Raw genomic sequence first — 20,102 nt, forward strand, 5'->3', positions numbered from 1 at the left:
GTCACAAATTCTTACTTCTACTTTACTTGATACACTTCTACTTCGACCTCACCACATTTCCAAAAGAAATATTTTACATTAATCTGACAGCTATAGTAATTTACATACAGCATAAGAACTAAAATATGATGCATTGAAAAAATAAAATGATAGTATATAAAATTTGAGATAAAATGTCATGGAATGTCAACTCATTCTTAGTCAACGCACTTGTCACCAGTACTTAAGAATCAGGGGTTTGTTGCAACACTTTCACTTGTAACAACCCTGCTGTAAGTGCTAACTGTACGAGCTGTACGAGAAGCAGGAGAGCGGGCCAGAATGGGCGCCATAGCCACAGTGAGGCGAGGTGTCAAGGGAGCTGGGGTCAACAGCCTCCCGGTGACGGGGGCTTGGAATGAACACAGCCTCCGACACAACCAAAGTCCAGGTGATCAACAGCAGCTCCAACAAGGACTAGAAACTGCAGGCTCAGGCAGGGACAGGAGAGGTGAAGAGGCAGGAAGGAAGAGGAGCGAGTTTGTAGTGAGCTGATTTGTTATACATCATCTATCCTATGGATACGTTAGATAGAACATCAGTTCATTATTACAGCTTTTCCCATTATCATTTAACAGGCAGCTGTTAAAACACATATATCTAAATAATTAAATACATTTATATCCTTAACATAGTTGCAGATTGCAACTTACTGAATACCACTCGCCTTCCAAGTGTGTAGGAGAAACTATGGTGTCTGCAAAAGTTGCAAAAAAAAAGTCCTTATCTAGAGCCAGTTTTGGCCAGGTTTGTCCATTCTGGGCTACTGTAGAAACATGGCGGTTCAAGATGGCAGACTCCGTAGAAGAGGACATTGTCACTCTGTAGATAAAAATGGTTCATTCATGCAATCAGAAGGGACACTCCACTTCTTCCAGCTAACTTAAGCAAGCCAGGAAAAACTACTGTTCAAGTAGTAGCAGTAGCTAGCAAGTCTTACCTCTCAAAAACAGATTCAAAAGTGAATGACATCAACAGCCCCACCCAACTATTTTGCATACCGAGGTCCAATCACAATGCAGCAAAATAAAGGTAATTGGAACGCATATTAGCACCAGGTGTAAATGCAAAGGCCCGTGGGTCGGATGTTATTATCCAGAGTGCTTAAACAGCCACAGATGTGATAATCAGTGTGAAACAGGTATTTTTGCTGCAATGGTAAAACTTGGTGCAGTGCTGTTCTGAGCTACAGAGCATCCAAAAGTTGACACCTCAGGTATCAAACCTGCATGTGAGTTCTATCTTTTTAAATATTCAACCTCGAAAGATAAAACCACAGAGGAAAAAGGAGGCAGAGTTACAGAGATAGCAGGCAGATTAGAGGCTGTAACCCAATGTTCCTGGAGGATAACAGGCATTTAAGGCCACGATTGGCTCCATGGAAGGAACTGACTGACCCATGTCTGCACTTCTGCTCTGTTTTTTTGCTGCTGGGGACAGACTGTGTGGTCTGCATCCTCAAATACTCTCCCTACACTCATTCTGCAGTTCTGGAAAACTTTGCCTGCTCTGATGATAGACATGCTGTTTTTGTGTTAGTCTGTGCCTCAGAGACTTACTGGGGGTTAGTTGAGGTTTTAAAAAAGTAAAAACTGTGTCTTTACTGAAGTCAAAGCTGGTTATGTTAGGATATAGGACATGATTCTGTCAAAATTCCAAATGGAGAAAAGCCTTGTAACTTCTGGGGAAAAGATGTAGGGCATGGAAAGTAATTTCTCTGTGGCTTGAATGATGAAGAAAAACAAGTTCAAGGTTACAGCGGTCCTGTTAATGTAATGTTTCCTGTTTCTTCCCAAGCAGTTACAGCACGTGGAAACCACTCTGCTATTTGTACAGAAAATACTATATCTATATGCTCGCTAGCTACAGAATAAGGTCACGAAACCCCTGGGCACAATTAGTCTTCATTAGTAATGCATGGGTCAGCTGTGACATCATCCAGATCTTCCCACATATAGAGCTCAGCCACCCGTCATATTTAAGTTCAGAAACCTGCATCTGCATGATTATCATTTATTAATAATGGACTGCTGTAGGTGATCTCCAACCAAGAAAAACTTGATGCAGTAAACAATGTTGCTGCTGTGTATATGAATGGATATTAGTAGACTATATAGTGACCACTACAATCATTTTTAGTAGCCTTTAGGGTGTTAACTACAGGGGAGCCAGGCTCCTCTTTATAAGACATGAGCTTCCCTAAAAACATGATTTGCGACAATATGCTATTCTGCCATGCATTTCTATCTTTCTGTATCTTCCTCATCATGGATCACGTGTAAAATTAGGCTACAGTATGATTCATGCATGATCACTAATTCACTTTAATAAAGATACCGGCATGCACGCCTGCTTGCCATGATCAAGTGATGCGTGCGGCACAATATCATAAACTTACTTACCTCAAAGGGTTGGGTATTTTAGGTTTGATAGGTGGCCCTCGCATTTTATGTCTTAATTGTACTTAGAAATTGATGTGCTCATTTATATGTGATTTTAACCGTTGTTGCATCCCTTTTGGGCAACTTGGCATGCTCTGTTTTTATTTTGTATATTTGTGTTTTTATAGGCAGTTTTACTATTTGACCTCTATGTGATTATTTTTGCAGATAACCTATGGAATATTGCCCTGCTTTGGTTGGCAGTATTGCATAGCCTATAGTGTGATGTAGGCTGTTGCCAACTTGTTTCTTTGCATGAATGTTTCTTTGCAACACACACACACACACACACACACACACACACACACACACACACACACACACACACACACACACACACACACACACACACAACCCCCCAGTTAAAAAAAAGTGAGCTCCCCTGACACTGACAGTTTGTGGTTTGCACACCCGTGGCCTTACTTAAACTGTTGAGCACAGTAAAAAGTAAGGAAGCACACAACTATTCCCAGAAAATGTGTAAAACTCCCTACAGCAAGATTTTAACACCCACATTTAATGATCCTTTCAAGATACTGTAAGTAAGTTTTCAGTTTTTGTTTTACAGCTCTGTTATCACAGACATTTTCCTCAAATTCTTTATTGTGTGGGTCTGATGCCCTTCAAAAGAGCTCCCACAGCCGTCTGCTGGAGAAATATCAGATAATGACGAGGACACAGCTCAATGCAGTTGCAGATTAGACAACAAACATCATTACCAATAATTAATCCCTCCTGAAATGTGACAGTTGCACCATTTTTTTACAAATGAAAACTCATAAAGCAGCATTGTCAGATTACACTGGCCCACAGCCAGTGTAGTTAATAAATATCACTGTATCAAAAGCTTGCATGCTGGCATTAGCTCACTAGCGATAGGGTCACGTGACCCTCACCTTGCACACTGTAGTGGAGTCTCCCCAGGTGGGGCTTTGTACTGGTGAAGTGACATTTTCAAGGAGTGCATGCTCTCAACTAAAGCATTTATTTTCGTCTATTTAGTAGCTATTGTGAAAATTTCGATCATATCACATGTTCTTCTTGAGCAGATATAATTTGCTCACTTGTCAACGATGTTCAGATTTCCATTATTTCAACATAGTAATTTTTTTTCTTACTGTCCATGTGGAGTCTTAACCTGAGAAAACTCATGAAATGATGATATATGATTGAAAGCTCCAAAGCAGCTTTCACCTTGTGGTTAGACTATTTTCTTAATCTTCCCCATGCTCCAAGGAAGGCCAGAGCATGAGTCAGCGATGATATTTTAATAAAATATGAAGCTCCGCAGACATTGACTGCTTTGCTGCCATGCCACCGTTTTCTACCTTTGAACTACTTTGTGTTTTTCTCATTCCTATCCGGTATCAATTTGATTTCTTAAAATGATTTTGTACTTGTGAGTGTGCATAATGCAGCATTTGTTAGTGACACAAACAGAACGTACACTTAAATGTGTGGTTTTTATGGAAGAGGATTATGGCCAAATGTGAAAAATGTATTTGAGCTCTGATTTTAATCTCAGATCATTTAATCTGAGAAAAAAGTCATAATTCTGAGTTTAAACTTAGTTTTTACTTTAAACTCTGAACTCAAATAAAATGTTCACATTTGGTCCTACTCCTCTTCCGTGGGTTTTTATATCAATCAACCCACATGTTGTTGGATCCAAATCCTGTAATGGCCCGACTCTGATCAGGGTTTTCGGCAACTGTAATGATAGTAGGATTTACGAATCCTGGAACATGGTCACTCAGGGCAGATCCGCCATGACAGTCCACTTACTCAGGCCCTCAAATGACCTAACCCATGCAATGTAGTGTCAGGCCCCAGAGCCATCCAAGCTTACCATGCCACTGCATGTCAGCATCAGCCTGCAGAAACACAACATGTACCCACCGGTGTCAGTAACACCCTGTGTGTGCCATATCCATGCTGGGTTGATTTATACAAAGGACCCGACCCCAGCATCCCCTGGCGTGTTTCAAGTGAGAGGTATGACACGTTACCCATCATTCTGACCACTGCACAGCAAGTCATTGCTTTGTGCGTTGAAATTGCACAAATCAGCACAGATCCTTGTACACTGTGGACTATTGCAGACATCAAGGCACTCTGGAGAAAATGAGATAGGAATTATGTCAGTCCGGGTGAAGTTGAGATAAAAACAAGAATGTGAAAGTGGTAATAGCCGCTGATGCATTCCTGCAATCAAAACCTTTCTGAAGGTTATTAAAAAGTACTGACTTTTTAGAGATTGGCCCCTTTGGTCCACTCGCACAACATCTGATATGAAGACTGGCACCAACTTCGTCTCTTTGTCTCCAGTTGCATGTCAAGGAGCTGTTATGGGATAATGAGCATCTGTGGCACATATCTGTACCTTTAACTGGCTTGTCTTTTTTAACTTAATGAGACATCTAAAGCTGCCAGGCTTGTTTACTTGTTTACATCTCTAACGATGTCTTCATCATTAGTGTACTCCATTATGAACAACACAAAAAGTAATTGCATGCATATACACATATTGGGTAAGGTGTCCAGACTCAGTTCATCAAGTTCATCTAACAGTGAATAGTGATATCAGACTGGCACAAAGGTGAGTTTGGTTTGGCACTTTCTGTCTTCTGCTGTAAAGCCAAATCAAATGACTCACCGAGATGGCTATAAACCTCACTGGAACGTGGCAGCACCACTCTCTCCCTGCAAAAAAACATTAATCAGACAGACAGAGGATAATTGCGGACCCTACTCACATTGAATTTTGAATAGCAGACGCTTTATGCACACTGAATAGCTGCAAGTCCTTCTTTGTACTCTCAAAAGCAGCCCTCTTCTCTATTATATGTAGACACTCAAACACGTAGATAGACAGGTGGATATGAATGTGAGTAGAAATATATGTAATACATCTAGCATACCTTATTACAGGCTTAAGGATGAATTTATTTATGCCATTATCACACATATACCTATGAATATTATATTCAGTGTCTGCCAACATTCATTCATGTTACACATTGGACCCTGTGGTAAGCCCAAACTCGGTGAATAGCTGGTGCAACCTCATGCAGTAGAGTAGTAGAGGATCCTCCTCCTTTGAGCTATTGCTACCTTTATCTTGCTCATTTTTGAAAAACAATGTTACATTTCGTAGAAAACGCTAACCATAAAATGACGTGACTTCTTTTTGCCCTTTGTGTTCTTACTCTGACTCCACATCTCAGTTACGACTAAGCTAATCGTGTAATTAACCATTAAATTAGCGTAATGTCTAAACATCGTTCGTAAGCAGCTCTGTAAGAACCCCAACAACTCATCCAATTAAGCAATGAACCCTTTTCATGTCAAGGTGCAATGGAATTTGTAGATGATGCAAAAGTGTGGGCTTTTCTGACAGAAAGAATGATAATTACTTTTAGGCTGTCACATGCGTGTGAGGCGTTAATAGATGACGGCCGTGAGCCTTTGTGGAAGGAAGGCACAAAAGCAAGGACAGTCTTGAGAATGAAATACCTATGACCTTGTGCGTAATGGAAATATCATTACGCACAAGAAATATTATAGAAAGCAAATGACAAGTGTTGTGCTTGAATAAGAATATTATTGTTATTATTATCATCCTTAGTATTATTTTTATATATCCAAAATATTTAGAGAGGATTAGAGATAGCTGAGTTGAAACTGTTATTTCAAAATACCACTTTGGTTTAGCCAGAATTTCTTGCATTGAACTTCACCACCTTGAATGAGTTCAGAATGATTTTACCAAACTGTAGCAGTTCTTCTGTCCTTCAGGTTTTGGTACATCCAGTCCTCAGCTGTTATTTGGACAGCCAAGGACAAAATTCTCGTCTCCCCGTATACTACTGTATGAAAGACTAATAAGTGGGGAGCAAGGTAAGACTAGGCGGCCTCTGAGCTCCTTTGATGCGTAGATTGTGGAGTGGCATGACGGTGCTACTGAAAGAAAAGGAATGAATAATCAGTGGGGCTTACTTTATGAAGCTCTTCGGGTATGTTTCTCTTTTTTGCACATCGTTTCCTTAAAGGGACATTGTGTAGGAATTTCTCCCATCTAGCGGTGAAATTGTATTTTGCATTCAAACGAGTAGTGCTCTCTAGTGCCTCACGTTTTCAAATGCGTATTGCAACTACGGTAGCCGTTATGTACCAAGAAGCCTACCTGTCGAGGAGAAAGCAGGCAACTTCAGCGTCCCTTTGAAAGTCTTTCTCCTTCATTAGCTCTTTCCACCTGGGAAAAGCTACCCCAATGTTTACCATAGTTTTTTGAATTTGCCGGTCACGTTGCCTTTTTAATTCCCTTTTTCGCTTTTTTGGCAACGAGGATTCCTTCTCCTGTGCCTCGGCATAAGTGTGATCCTCCATTATGAACTAAAGTGCAGTGCAGACTTTCAAATGTGCCAGGGCAGAGACAAGCGCCTCTCATTGATCTCCTTCTCTGTTATAACTGGTTTCAGTCACGTGACGCTGGCTCTGAGCGAAAACGCTTTGTGGATTAGCTAGACAGGTAGGCTAGTGCTTTATGTCCCTCTCGGCGGTTATAGTTTTTCGAAATGGCGGAACGACATGGAAGCGTCATGGACTTGCCCGTCCAATGTATATACAGATAAGAAATTCTTCGCTTACGAGGATAAGTCAGATCATTGGCAGAGGTAATTTTACACCAATGAGGACACATTTATGAATGAAGACATTGATTTTAGCAAATAAAATACTTAAAACACTACACAATGTCCCTTTAAATAAGTTGTATATTGCCATACAGTAAGGAGGGGTTAATGCCCATGTGTCCATTATCAGAAATTAATGGACAACGTGGCCAGAACCGTCTGACAGTTGCCTGTGTGGAGTCCATTTATTCCTGATTATTGATACCTCAAAGGGCATTTTCCCACTTATACCATACAAAAAATGATGACCCTTTATTTTTTCTTGCGTTTGGCAATCAAAATCTCAAGTTTTTTACAGGCCAGAACTGTTTCCTTGGTAACACCTGAGGGTTGGACTAATACCTGAAACAATCATTACCATCCCAAAAGGTTCTTATGCACTTTTTCACTACTCCAGTAAATAATGACAAACCTTAGATATGATTTAGCAACAGGAAATATTTCTAGTTCCTTCACACACAGAACCATTTGGTTCAGCTACAGCTGACAGAACTAATGTACGCAAGAATAACTCAAAGTCAGTAACATTTCTTACAGTAACTGTACATATAATTTGACAACAAACTTGTTTAACAACAAGACTTGCTAGCTATCCAGTCATGCCATTGTCCCCAAATGAATATCGATTTTCAATAAATAGGTTTATACAGTAAAAAAAGACACACACAACATGCTCACCCATACTCCTCCCTAATTCTCTGGGATTGGCCCAGCAGAGGGGGGCCTGGCATTACCCGGATTCAGCCAACATGAAACCTTGGACAAGAGCGTCACGTAATAGAGAGAGGGCAAAAAACTGCAATTATGTGCGAGCGAGGGATGCTGGCATATTGTGTGGCACGAAATAAAGAAGGAGGCCCGCTGAGAGTGTGATGCTGCAGCAACAGCAGCGACATTATGTCATCCAAGCGGCTGATCCTCTGATGACATGCCCTGGCAGACAGAATCTGATGTTCGCCACATTGCCATAATCTAGTGGCATGTGTCCCTCTCACATGTTTATGGATGTGGAGCAAATGAGATTGGAGATGGCGGAGAAGGATAGTCAGTGGATGAGTGAATGACGGCAGCTCTGGCTCTGCTGCAGTGTGTGAAATCCAACATGTCTGTTTATTTCCAGTGGTTAAAGACATGGTTCATCCTGCTGCACTGTGGTGGGTCAGCCACCCAGGGAAATGGCCTTTGTCAAGGATGTAAGCACTATTCTGTACCTGTCTTCTATCATTAGATCAGAAAACAGTTAGTGTAAAATACGCTGCCAAAAGGGGGGGTTCCCAGGAGCCAGTAATCTCTGTTGACCTGTCTGTCAGGTCTTTTTTTTAAGAGATCATGATCCAAATAAACTGGTAATTAGAAAAGCATGTGAGACTAGAAACAATAGTAATAATAAACGTCATAAAGGCAAATAATGATTAGTTCTGTCTCCTCAAAAAACAGTAAAACAAATATTCAGTGTTGCAATAAACCTGCAGCAAACCAGATTTCATTTTACTGATGTGAAGCTTCACTTTAAACCAGATGGATCAATTTTCTTCAAATAGTCTCTCTGTTCTAAGGCCCTTGGCTCCTGTTCTGTGTTTACTGTTTTCTTTGATTTAACCATGCTCTTCACTTCAAAACCCCATGTAAAACAACAGAATGCAAATGCTCTTCTAAGAAAAAAGAAGGTTGTTCTCTGCAGTATAGCTGTATATAGCTATAGTTTATAAAGCTGTAACCTTTTCTTCACTTCTTCTCTTCTGATTTTATTTTATTTATGAAATGTTTGTTTGTGTTACTTTGTCCAATGATTGGTCTGTGCAGGCAGTCTAGTCATTTGGTGTGCTGTCTATTCAAGGATTTAAAATGTGCGTTGGTCAACAATGTGTAGTAATGAGAATAGCACCATTCAGATTATGCATGCCAAGTTATTAAATATTTTGGCATTGTGGCAGCAATACACTGGATATAACTCACTATATTATATTACTAATAAGTAATAGTGTATATACACTGTTCTATTTACAGAAGCAGGATGTTGAGATTTAAGGATATGTTTCCATTTCAAACCTCAATGAACAAAAGTCATGTGATCAATCAATATATTTCTGAGTGATATGACTTCTAGATAGACAGGAAGTGTGTAGGATTTTCTCGTACAGTTATCTTGGTTCATATCATATCTCAAAGGCAGACGTTACATCGTTACAATTGGGATCATAAAGGGTATGATTCTTGGGCCCCTATTTTTTATCTAACCTGGATGCGCCAGATGGTTTGTTACACGGAACCTTCTGGGAAGTTGTTGTTGGAAACTGGAAAAGGGCGGGCACCTTCAAAAAATACTCTGCAGGTGATTTGTCTATCACTGTCTATCATGGACAAACTTTAGCCAATTAGATAAATGAACCATATAACATAGTCAAACTCTCACTGTAGCCAGTCGGCAGAAGTGTGAAAACATCTTTTCCATCAAGAAAAGTATTCAGTGTCGTTCTTTGCTCTTGTGGCATCTATGCTAACCTCTTTAGCAACTGCCATTGCTGTTTTCAAGCTTCCACTTCACCGACATGTCGTCACATACACCTAGCATTAAACCACGCATGTAGCTCACGTCGTAACTGCAAGTAGTTCCTCACAGGTCACTGATTGGTCCAAATCACAGCGTTTGGATGTAAGCACAAAAGCTTGTCTGGCCAGATGGATTCTTGTGTGATCCCCTGATCTTGCAAGTCCAGCTGCTTCTCAAGGTTTTTATTTAACCTGTACACGCTGCCTGTGGGTCAAATTATGCAAGAAAATAATAATGCTTATGCTGACAACACCCAAACGATGCAATTCTGTTGTGCCCGTGTTTTGAACAAATAAATAGCTGGTTGCAGTTAAATGTCCTTCAGTTAAATAAAGACAAGCCAGAAGTCATTGTATTTGGTACCAGCTTGATTCCAGAACTATAAAGACAAAAGGCCACATTAGAAACCTTGTTGTTAATAGACTCAGATCTGAACCAAGGCCACATCAAGGCCATACCTAACCAGTGTCATCCTAAACAAACAGTAGAAATTAAAGGTCTTATGTGAAGACGAGATGTATTTTGTCTGGCCTTTCCAAAAAGACTGCTGCCAGAGAACAAGAACCCAGAGAACTGAACACATTATGCCTGATTTTAAGTCTTTAAACCTGGTTTCCTGCACGTCATAGAATATATTTTAAAGTGTGGTTGTTAGTTTATAAATCACTTAACAACCTTGGGCCAAAATACATTTCTGAGCTTCTTGAAGAGTATAAAACCCTTATGTCCTTGGAGCTTTAGGAAGTAGTCAGCTGTTAGTACCTCTAGTCAAATGTGGACAATGTGAAACTGCTATTAACTACAATACAACTTATTTTTCCAATGAAAATTCCCTGTGTGTTTAGACAGTGCTCCACAAATACTAAAAGGTCCTTCCAATTTGTCTTCCATAGTTTGCATTATTCAGTATAGTAGTTGAGATGAAACAGGGCATTTATGGGTCACTGTTGCATGCTGGATTCTTATCTTCCTGTGTGACTCAGTTGTCAGTGTCACTCCGCCAAGCTGTGATGAAGACAGATTTAGCTCAGAAGTGTTGATTGGCCGTGTCAGTCGGCTAGATATGAGGTGCCACTGTTCTGAGACACACTGACTTCAGGCGATGGTACTACTTTGTTCCTTCACTACAGTAATCTGAGGTCTCCACAGGTTGCTACCACAGTCCATGTGTATTTGTTTGCTTTGTTTTTTTCCATGTGAGGTATTGCCACTTGCCATTATATAAATATGGTTGTTATGTATAATAAAATATACTGTATATATAATAAATTATAAAACGATAAAACTGCTATTAGAAGTCAGACACTATTGTGAAGGGCTGCAAAGATCATCAGCTTACAATGATATCAAACAGATGAAACACTATTAATTGGTAAATTACTTAAAGGTGTAACCTTTACTGGCAGCAATGGAGTATAAGGGGCGCCCAGGTAACGTAGCTGGTAGAGCTGGCATGTCATGTTCCAAGGCTGAGTCCTTGCTGCAGCGGACATGGGTTCGAATCCAACCTGTGCTGTGTGTCGTCCCCTCCTGAGAGGGTGAGGCTAGGGTGTTGTAATCTGCAACTATACTGCTAAACACAGAGAAACAGGGGTATCATTTCTGTACCCAAAGGCACATTTGTCAGAAAAGTGATAACTGTTGACCTTTGGTTTAATTTTAAAGGTACAAAATCATGGCTGACAGATGGGTTGATTGAAATACAATAGGCTACTAGTAATAATTTCATGAGCAAAGAACTAGGACAGCACTGATGCCCTTATTTAGTGTATTGGCAAGCTCACAATGGATCTATTTCAGTGTTTTTGTTAATTTAATCAAGTAGCTAATTGTCAGTATAACAGAGTGACATGCTTCCACTAGCCATTAGTCCCAATTTTATTTTATCTAAGTTTTATCACTGTTTAATTCTGGATCTATTTTCTCATTCTTTGCATTCCTCCATGGGGACTCCTTTTTCTGTATTTATTGAACTTCATGTTAGGCCGTGGCCCTCCCTTATGGAGCCCCTGAGGAGTTGAATAGTGCGACCTGTCTTTTCCCCTGCAGTCCTGTGTGGTATGTGCCCATGGAAAGTGCACTTGTAGACGGCACTGCTGACACTTACAGAGTTTAAAACTTGATTCAGCATTTACTTGTTATGGACAAATCAGTTCTAGCTGAACATTACAATGAAAATGTACTGAAAAGTGTTGAAAGATGTAAACTAATTGTTATTTCAATAAATAAAGTAAAGAAGCAGCACTTGGTGCCCTTGAGCAAAGCCCATAAGTCTAACCGCTGTGGTTGTACTGGGTAGCTTCCAGGTACAAATGTGATCAGGGCATTCCTTCCTCTCAGTGAACCTTCCCTGCATAAGGTTAAAAAAAGAGATTCGTACCAGGACATAAAGGTATACTCTTGTCACTGGGGGTACAGAAAAGAAGGTACAACAATGTACCATGTTCAGATGCACAATGCTTGTACCTTGCTAGGGTACAGCTGGAGCGACAAAGCATTTGTACCCTTTTAGGTCCATTCATGTACTTGTGTGTAGCAGTGAAGATTGCAACTAACAGCACTCGCAAATGTATTTGACGACCTGGAAATGGAAATGGACTGTGAAGTGTGTAGGAGAAACTATGGTTGCTGCAAAACTCACGAAAAACATGAAATGTCCTAACAGCAGCTGGTGTTTGATTTGTCTATTCTGGGCTATTTAGAAACATTGCAACACCCCAGCTCTGTGTCCCGTAATAAAAGTTGAGACAATATGGTGATTTGATTTGGTCTAACTCTGACACATCTTTTTCATGCATAGAGCACATTTTCTCTCGTAGTTGACTGTTGTTGTATCTCAGAACAAACACAAACAAATCACACTTTGACATAGGTGGCCTTTGCCACTCAAGTCTATTTATTTTCAGTGCTGCAGTGGCCTCAAAAGCTTTATAAGTGAACACTGTTAAAAATGGGATTGAAAAGATGTATTCAAAACTGTGGCCTTGGAGTGAGTGAGGAGGGTGGGGGGACACATAAAACAGGATGCCTCCCTGTAAATCACCACACTGATCTTGACGAGCTTAAGCATAGTTTAGCGTTTTTGTATGAAAACATGAATTCATCATATAGGACAGGAGAATTATCAGAAAAATTACAGGCAGGGCCATTGTCATGTTAAACTTTACCTTGGTCTTTTCTTCTTCTTTTTTTTTTTGCCTCGGTGAAGTGATGCTGGTGTGAGTGAGTCACAGAGTTTTTGAATGGCGGGTTGGGTTTATAAACCTCCGCCAGCCCCCGACACATGAGTTTGGAGGCCACTTGTCTCTGCGGTCTGACACGTATGCACATGCAGCAAGGTCCGACAGCCTCAGCATCCTTACTTTTCACCCTGGAGGGCACGGGAGTGCAAAGACAGCTCTTCATCATGAGGTCCTTCCTCCTACTGCTCTTCTCCCTGTTGTTGGTGTCGAACGGATCTTCAGCAGTCATCACAGGGGTAAGTTGGAGCAAACAGGTATATACAATTAGAAAGCTCTTGGTGTAATGGGAATATGCAGGACAAGTATTTACATTTCAGACTACTGCTTTCTTTAAAGAAAATGTTGCCTGATCATGTTTTCTTTGGTTTTAAATGGCAAAAGAATAGTATTAGTTGGAGATGGAGGATACTCACAAAACACAAAAGAATCAGAAGAAATTAAAAAAATATATATTACAGGACAAATATATCTATATATTATATAAAGTACAACTGCAGGAAAAAGACTTTTACGTGTTTGACATGTCTTATTTATGCTGTGACCAAGCCTTCTTGTAACATTCATCCTTCAATTGTCATTTGTTTAAAATTATAGCAAATTATTCTCCAAATAATGATATAAAGTACTTGAAATTGACTGTGCTTTAAAAGTTTATTTAAGGAGAAACATCCTGTACTAAAATTGATCATTATATAATGTAGAAATGTATATTTGTTTTAGAACCAACATTTTTAATGTGACATAAAATAGATTCTAGAGATGCCACACACAGTCTGTATTTATTTAATTTAAAATGTCATGTGCGTGATATCTATCTTTTTATCCATCAATACATATCAATTTATGACAACCCGCAGTGAAGTTGCAAACTTATCCTTTGAATCATTTCTCCATCCAAGTCATAAATCATGCTCATAACCTGCTAATAAAACAGCCATCCCTGTCACAACAACCCTCTCATACTGTGTTGCTGATGTGACTTGGGAGAGGAGCATGCAGCCATAAAACAGAAAGTGATTTTCATCCACGTCTGTCACATGAAATCACTCCTGTTCCTCCTCATTGTGTTCTCTTCATCTCATCCAAAGTGAGAGCTGTCACTCGGCTTCTCATCCAGACACTCAAAACAATAAATCCCCACCAATCCTCAAGTGTTTAGAGGTATGATATGACTAATGCTGTAATAACACCATTAGCATAATATACCATTATGGTAACAACAGTTTGCAGTGTGTATTGCAACACATTTCTCACCTATCTAAAAGCTCACTATACACACTACCTGCCATTTATCACATCATTTTGTTAAATTACATTACATAAAATTACAAATATGCATGCATTATATAATTGCACACATAATTACCAATTATATCTCTCCTTTGATTAGATATAGCACCAGTTACAACAGTGACAGCTGTTCAATACATTTTGGTCCTCATTTTATTTAAATTTTATAATAATGACAAACTTTAATAAGATTATTAAGGAATTCATTACATTAAAAAAATAAAGCTTTAATTATTAGATTGTTATTATATGCCGGTCGGTTCCTTCAAAACTAATCAGTCTTTTTGGTCTGCTTAAGTCATTAATATGCATGTTAATGTATATGAATTGATGTGCGTGCGTGTGTGTGTGTGTGTGTGTGTGTGTGTGTGTGTGTGTGTGTGTGTGTGTCTGTGTGTGTTTGTGTAGGCCTGCGAGAAGGACTCTCAGTGTGGAGGGGGGCTGTGTTGCGCTATGAGTTTGTGGATTCGCAGCCTGCGTATGTGCACGCCCATGGGACAGGAAGGAGATGACTGTCACCCTTTGAGCCACAAGGTGAGATCATCTCCAGAGGTACTCTCTATGCTGTGAAGTGTCGCACGTCATCGATTTGTCTCCACACAGTGGTGTCATGGCAGTGATGATGCAGGTCATAGGGTACATGAGCTGATCCACACCATATTACAAAGATGCAGTAGGGGATTTTCTGTCAGTAAAGTTTGGTTCTACTTTTCCCTGTGGTCTGTTGCAGCTTTAATATTGCGGTAGCTAATATTGTGAGTTTGCTGTTGTGCCATCGCTTTCAAAGCACCTAGAACCTTCAAAATTCACACAAGAGGCCTGAAAAACAATCTTTCACTGCATGCATTACACCTGATGAAAATGAAATACACTTCATACCAAAGGTGTTTCTCTTTCTGCTCCCAGGTTCCTTTCTTTGGGAAAAGGCTCCACCATACTTGCCCCTGCTTGCCCAATTTGTCGTGTGTCACCATAGAGGAGGGGAAGTACAAATGTCTCTCAACATACAAGTATCCAGACTACTACCTCTGAGGACCAACACTTAAAGTTACACTATTGTACATGCACTGTAACTATGTTTAAAAGCCTGTTTTCACTTTGCTTTTTATTTTATTTTGAATAAAGAGATATATTTAATAAGGCATCATCATTTTGGTTCAGATTAAATTAACTATATATTTAAAGATCCCCTCCAGACATGTATACAAATAGTCTGCTTGGAACAATAATGTGTGTCTGATATATTTTTTCCTCAAAAACATATAATTACCATATTAGAATCCTTAAAAAGTCATTACCTCCTTGTACCTCATTAAAAATTCCAGAATCGATGAATATTCAAATTTAGTTAATTTCGAAGTTTTCCTGTTGGACACAACATGTCTCCTCCTTCACTGTTAACCCCATTCTTAGTGGATGTACACTGGTGGCTTCAAGTTTCTACATCACACTGTACAAGTTGCATACAGGACCAGGACTGACTATTTGTGATTTGTCACAAATAGTCAGTCCTCATCCCAAATTATTTGCGATGTCACAAATCATGCTTGTAGGCCCCACCCCTTACAAATCAGATTTTCAGTGAGCACACAACTTTCCACTTTCAGGAGATGAATGTAAAAACATCCTTCTAGTGTCAAACTCTGCACATGCATCATTCTGCACAGTGAAGCTCAAACATCCAACTGTATGAACTAAATCCTACACACTGGTCCTTTAAGACTGCACCGAATACTGTAGTTTCTACATAAACATGCACAACTTTGCTGCTTTAGAAACTTGAATGTTCTCTGCACATTGAATCCTGTTTATGTTGTTGTTCCACATTTGTTCCACATTTGCTTTGTTTGTTTTAGGTATTACATTTGCCAACAATGTCTATAGTATGAACAGTGGGAAATACAGACACTTCACGGTGAGTGATAAACCAAAGAGCACAAAAAGTCTCATCGTGAATCATTCCTCTAATTAATTGGATTCATTCAATATTGTTATTTATGTTAGATTTTTGAGTGCAATCAAAATACACATGGATACAAGCCTTCCTTTTCTGTTTTTGCCAATAAGATTAATCTTGATTTCGAAACACACATGCTCTGTGTTATACTGTGTTATACTGTACTGTCTGCAGTAGTTGGGTTTCTGGTGAGCTTTCAGCTGCCCTCTAGGGAAACATGGGGAGAAACACACATTTATTCCACCGGTAATAAAATGACATGATGAGTGAGATGTAAAAGTTGGGTTGCACTTTCATTATTCACTCATAACCAAAACGCACAAGTGACAGTACCTTTTCATGTTTAATTGCTTGGCCAACCATGAAGTACAAAAAGAAAAACTGTGAGAACATTTAAATTAGGGTTAAAAGACAAAGGGGCCTTTTCTCACGTTCACCTTGGCAGCGGGTCTTTATAACACCAGGAAACAGTAAGACAGCTGTGAAATTCATCACTGTCAGGCTATGATTCACAGCATTTATTCAAGGCTCAAAACTATAATTAGATTTGTCCAATGTGTAAAGCAATAACTCACATCAATCGGATACTTTAGAAATGGATATTGGTCTTCTGTGGCATTAAAACTGCCTAAAATCCTCAGTGGTGAGTTCATAAAAGCATATGAAGGCCCCCGGAAATAGTAACATCTAAATAATTTCAGACAGAAGTAAGAAGAGGAAGCAAACTTTTCAAATGAACCATGACGGTCTGGAACCTTGAAAAAGTTGTCATTCTAAGATCATGTCGCCCAATAAGAGCTGACACAATAAGTCAGTTGATCCATCAGTTAATTGACAGAAACATAATCAGCTGTTTTGATCATCAATAAATCATTACTGTAATTTTTAAGCATATATGTTACCTAGTTCCAGCCTCTTAAATGTGAGAATTTTTCTTTTCTTGATCTTATGTGAAAACTCCTCAATCTGCTGATGATGACTGTGTGATACAGTTGAAAGCTCCAGAACAAGCAAGTACGTGGACCTTCAGTTTAGACTGTTTTGTTGTTAAGATCGTCTGGTTTTGGACTGTTGGTCAGACGACAAAAGCACTTTGAAGATGTCACCTTGTGCTATGGAAATTTGCGTTTCCTACATTTTTACATTTTTATAGAGCAAACAATCATGTCAATGAGAAAATAATCAGCAGTATGTGGAAAAGTATTTTGCATCTTGAGAGGGAGCTGTATGAAGTCTGATAAAAAAAATGCCTCGAGTGATGTCACTTGAGTCAGCATCAGTTGGGGCCGAAGACTACTAGTTTGAAAATTAAACAAATCTGGAGGTGTGGAGATAGAAAGAATTGAGCTTAGAAGATCTCTCTGCTTGCTACTAGCATAACACACCCAAATCTTTGTATCTTTGTTCAAACTGTTGGCAGTTGCATTGTGGGTAATGTAGTAATGTTTTGACATGGAAGAGGAAAACTGATATCTCTGGTTCTGCTGCATCAATTTTGATCCTCTGTGCATTCTGAATCCGACAATGTTAGAGGAGTGCAATGCTTAATCGATGGAGTACTCTTTTAAATTTGATCATTTATTAGAAAGTAAAGTCAATAAATAGCTCATCATCTTTGGATACCCAAACAACCATAAACTTGTCAGATGATACCATTTTTTAAAGAGCAAAATCCTCCTCCTTACACACAAAGCCCTCCATAACCAGGCTCCTTCCTACCTCACTGACCTGCTCCATCGCCACAATCCATCCCGCAGCCTCCGCTCATCTGACGCAAACCTTCTGACTCCTCCACCCCGGACCAAGCACCGAACCTGGGGCGACAGAGCGTTCTCTGTAGCTGCCCCCTCCCTCTGGAACTCTCCCCAAACACATCCGTGACTGTACCGACCCTCCATCATTCAAATCACTGACAAAAACACACCTTTTTAAAATTGCTTTTAATGTTAGCTTAGTCTGATGTGTTTTTAATGTTTTACTATTTCATGTTGTTTTGCTGCTTTTATGTTTTGGTGTAAAGTGTCTTTGAGTATTTAGAAAAGCTTATAAATAAAATGTACTATTATTATTATTATTAACATATCCAGCTGTCCAAATTGTCTTTTAGTAAAACCTAGTGAGGAGCACAGAGGTCACCATAGTTGCTCAGTGGCTAGAAAGACTGAAAAGGTCAATAAAAGAGCCAGCAGTAAAAGCCCAACAAAAAGAGTCACATTTCCCCAGCATCACTACTGAGCCTGCGTGCCCTGAAGACAACACGATGTACCAAAAATACCCGACCTGTATTTGCATTGCACGAGAGCACGTGCAGGTGAGGAGCTTCCTGCAGCTCAGGAGCCAAAGCAATTACACCATGAGACCTCGGCACGCTGGTAGCAGAGCACGGCCAGCTGTCAGGAACAAGCAGGCATGTTGTGATGCTAATGGTTATGGATGCACTGAGGGCAGACAGTGTGTTGAGGAGCTCAGAGTTGTTTTGCAGATCGGACTGATGGAGGGGCCGGAGCTCAAAACGCCTCACTAAATCACAGTGATTAAAAGAGCGCATTGAGAGAACTTCTCAGCCTTTCTTTAAAAGCTGCGGTTTGGTGTAATCGAGGCCAGCGTCAATGAATGCAACAGCAATTAGCTGAATCAATATTCTGCTACTGGCCTAAGGAGGGAGGAGAGGATTGGGGTTTGAGGGAGTTTGATTGTGCCACGCAAACAGCCTATTGAAACAAATCGAATTAACTGTTTAAATACTCAAAACTTGAATATGACACTTGCAAAGGAAAAATCAGACCTCTAACCTTTTAACTAAGCATCTAGAAGCTGTTTACATTGCATTTCTGGTCTCATTTTGTTGTTTGTGACAATGTTACATGAAACTGACATACTGTATTTCCACCAGCTAATTAGTTTGACAGCAGAAGATTTTCTGTCAGAATCAAAGAGCAAGGTGTGCAGGGAACAAGGGCCTCCCCATGGATTTAATAAATACTGCAGTCTTTATTCCCTCTAATGCACCCCTCTCTTTTTTAATATCGCTGTAAACTGTTTATTTATATTTTATTCCCCAACATGAAGGTCTAAAGGCTTTTTTCAAAGCATTCCACCACACTAGAAGACTTTATATATATTGAGTCTAAAAATACTGGAATCAGCCTAAAATATACCGACCACATGTACATTTTTTTATAAGATCCCCTCGAGTTATTAAATGGGCTCTGTGCAGATTTTACATATGAAGTTGAGTTTACAGGTCACAGGATTTCTTTGAACTCTGAAGTCTTTGAAAACAGATGTTGTTGTCTTTTGTAACTCTAGAGGAGTTTACTTCTCTGTAAAAAATAACCCTGATGATGTCAACAGGGTTATCTTGGCTTGACTCTAAACTTTTAACACAAAGTGACCATTACAAATTGGAGGTGGGTTAGAAAGAAGTCGGCATTTACACGCTATCCAGTTGCTTTATGGGACATGTATTTGGAGCTTGTCCCCTTCGAAAGGCAAAAAATCAAGATAGCTCGGCCTCTGCTGCTTCACTTTCTTCTTTTAATCTGTCTCTTGTGAGTTCCCCAACTTTATGGAAATGTTATGCTTCTTTTCTGGAGTGCCTCTTTAAACCTCTTAAGTCCTAGAATAACCAAGGACAAGACAACAGTGTCCCTATGGCCCTGACAAGGAGAACTGCACAACAGAAAGTCTGTATGGATTTAGCAATCAATTTGGTCAAATACTGGGTGCAACTCTCACTTTTTCTCAACTGGAAAATCTTTAAAAATGTCTATCATCCTCTCCTTTTAAAACCCCTAGCTTAATGCAACAAGCTCACCTGCTCTCTGGGGGCTGTCAGGTACTAGGAAACATGAGAAAACACTGACCAAAGTACAGGATGAGGGTGAG

The 20,102-nt window shown here is 39.7% G+C and overlaps 1 protein-coding gene across 1 annotated transcript; it reads left to right on the plus strand.

The window, feature by feature from the left end:
• The first annotated feature begins 438 nt into the window (after window positions 1-438).
• prok2 (prokineticin 2) lies at window positions 439-15,400 on the plus strand. Its single transcript, XM_051414155.1, has 4 exons — window positions 439-525; window positions 12,934-13,203; window positions 14,666-14,791; window positions 15,164-15,400. The coding sequence occupies exons 2-4, from the start codon at window positions 13,009-13,011 to the stop codon at window positions 15,287-15,289; spliced, it is 447 nt and encodes a 148-aa protein (XP_051270115.1). The 5' UTR covers window positions 439-525; window positions 12,934-13,008; the 3' UTR covers window positions 15,290-15,400.
• The last annotated feature ends 4,702 nt before the right edge of the window (window positions 15,401-20,102 follow it).

The sequence above is a fragment of the Dicentrarchus labrax genome, unplaced genomic scaffold (assembly GCF_905237075.1).
Source record: "Dicentrarchus labrax unplaced genomic scaffold, dlabrax2021, whole genome shotgun sequence".
Lineage (NCBI taxonomy): Eukaryota > Metazoa > Chordata > Actinopteri > Moronidae > Dicentrarchus > Dicentrarchus labrax.

Coding starts and splice junctions, on each gene's coding strand:
- prok2 (XM_051414155.1), top strand. CDS start 13,009: ATGAGTTTGGAGGCCACTTGTCTCTGCGGTCTGACACGTATGCACATG. Junction 13,204..14,665: donor CTTCAGCAGTCATCACAGGG/GTAAGTTGGAGC, acceptor GTGTTTGTGTAG/GCCTGCGAGAAGGACTCTCA. Junction 14,792..15,163: donor GTCACCCTTTGAGCCACAAG/GTGAGATCATCT, acceptor TTCTGCTCCCAG/GTTCCTTTCTTTGGGAAAAG.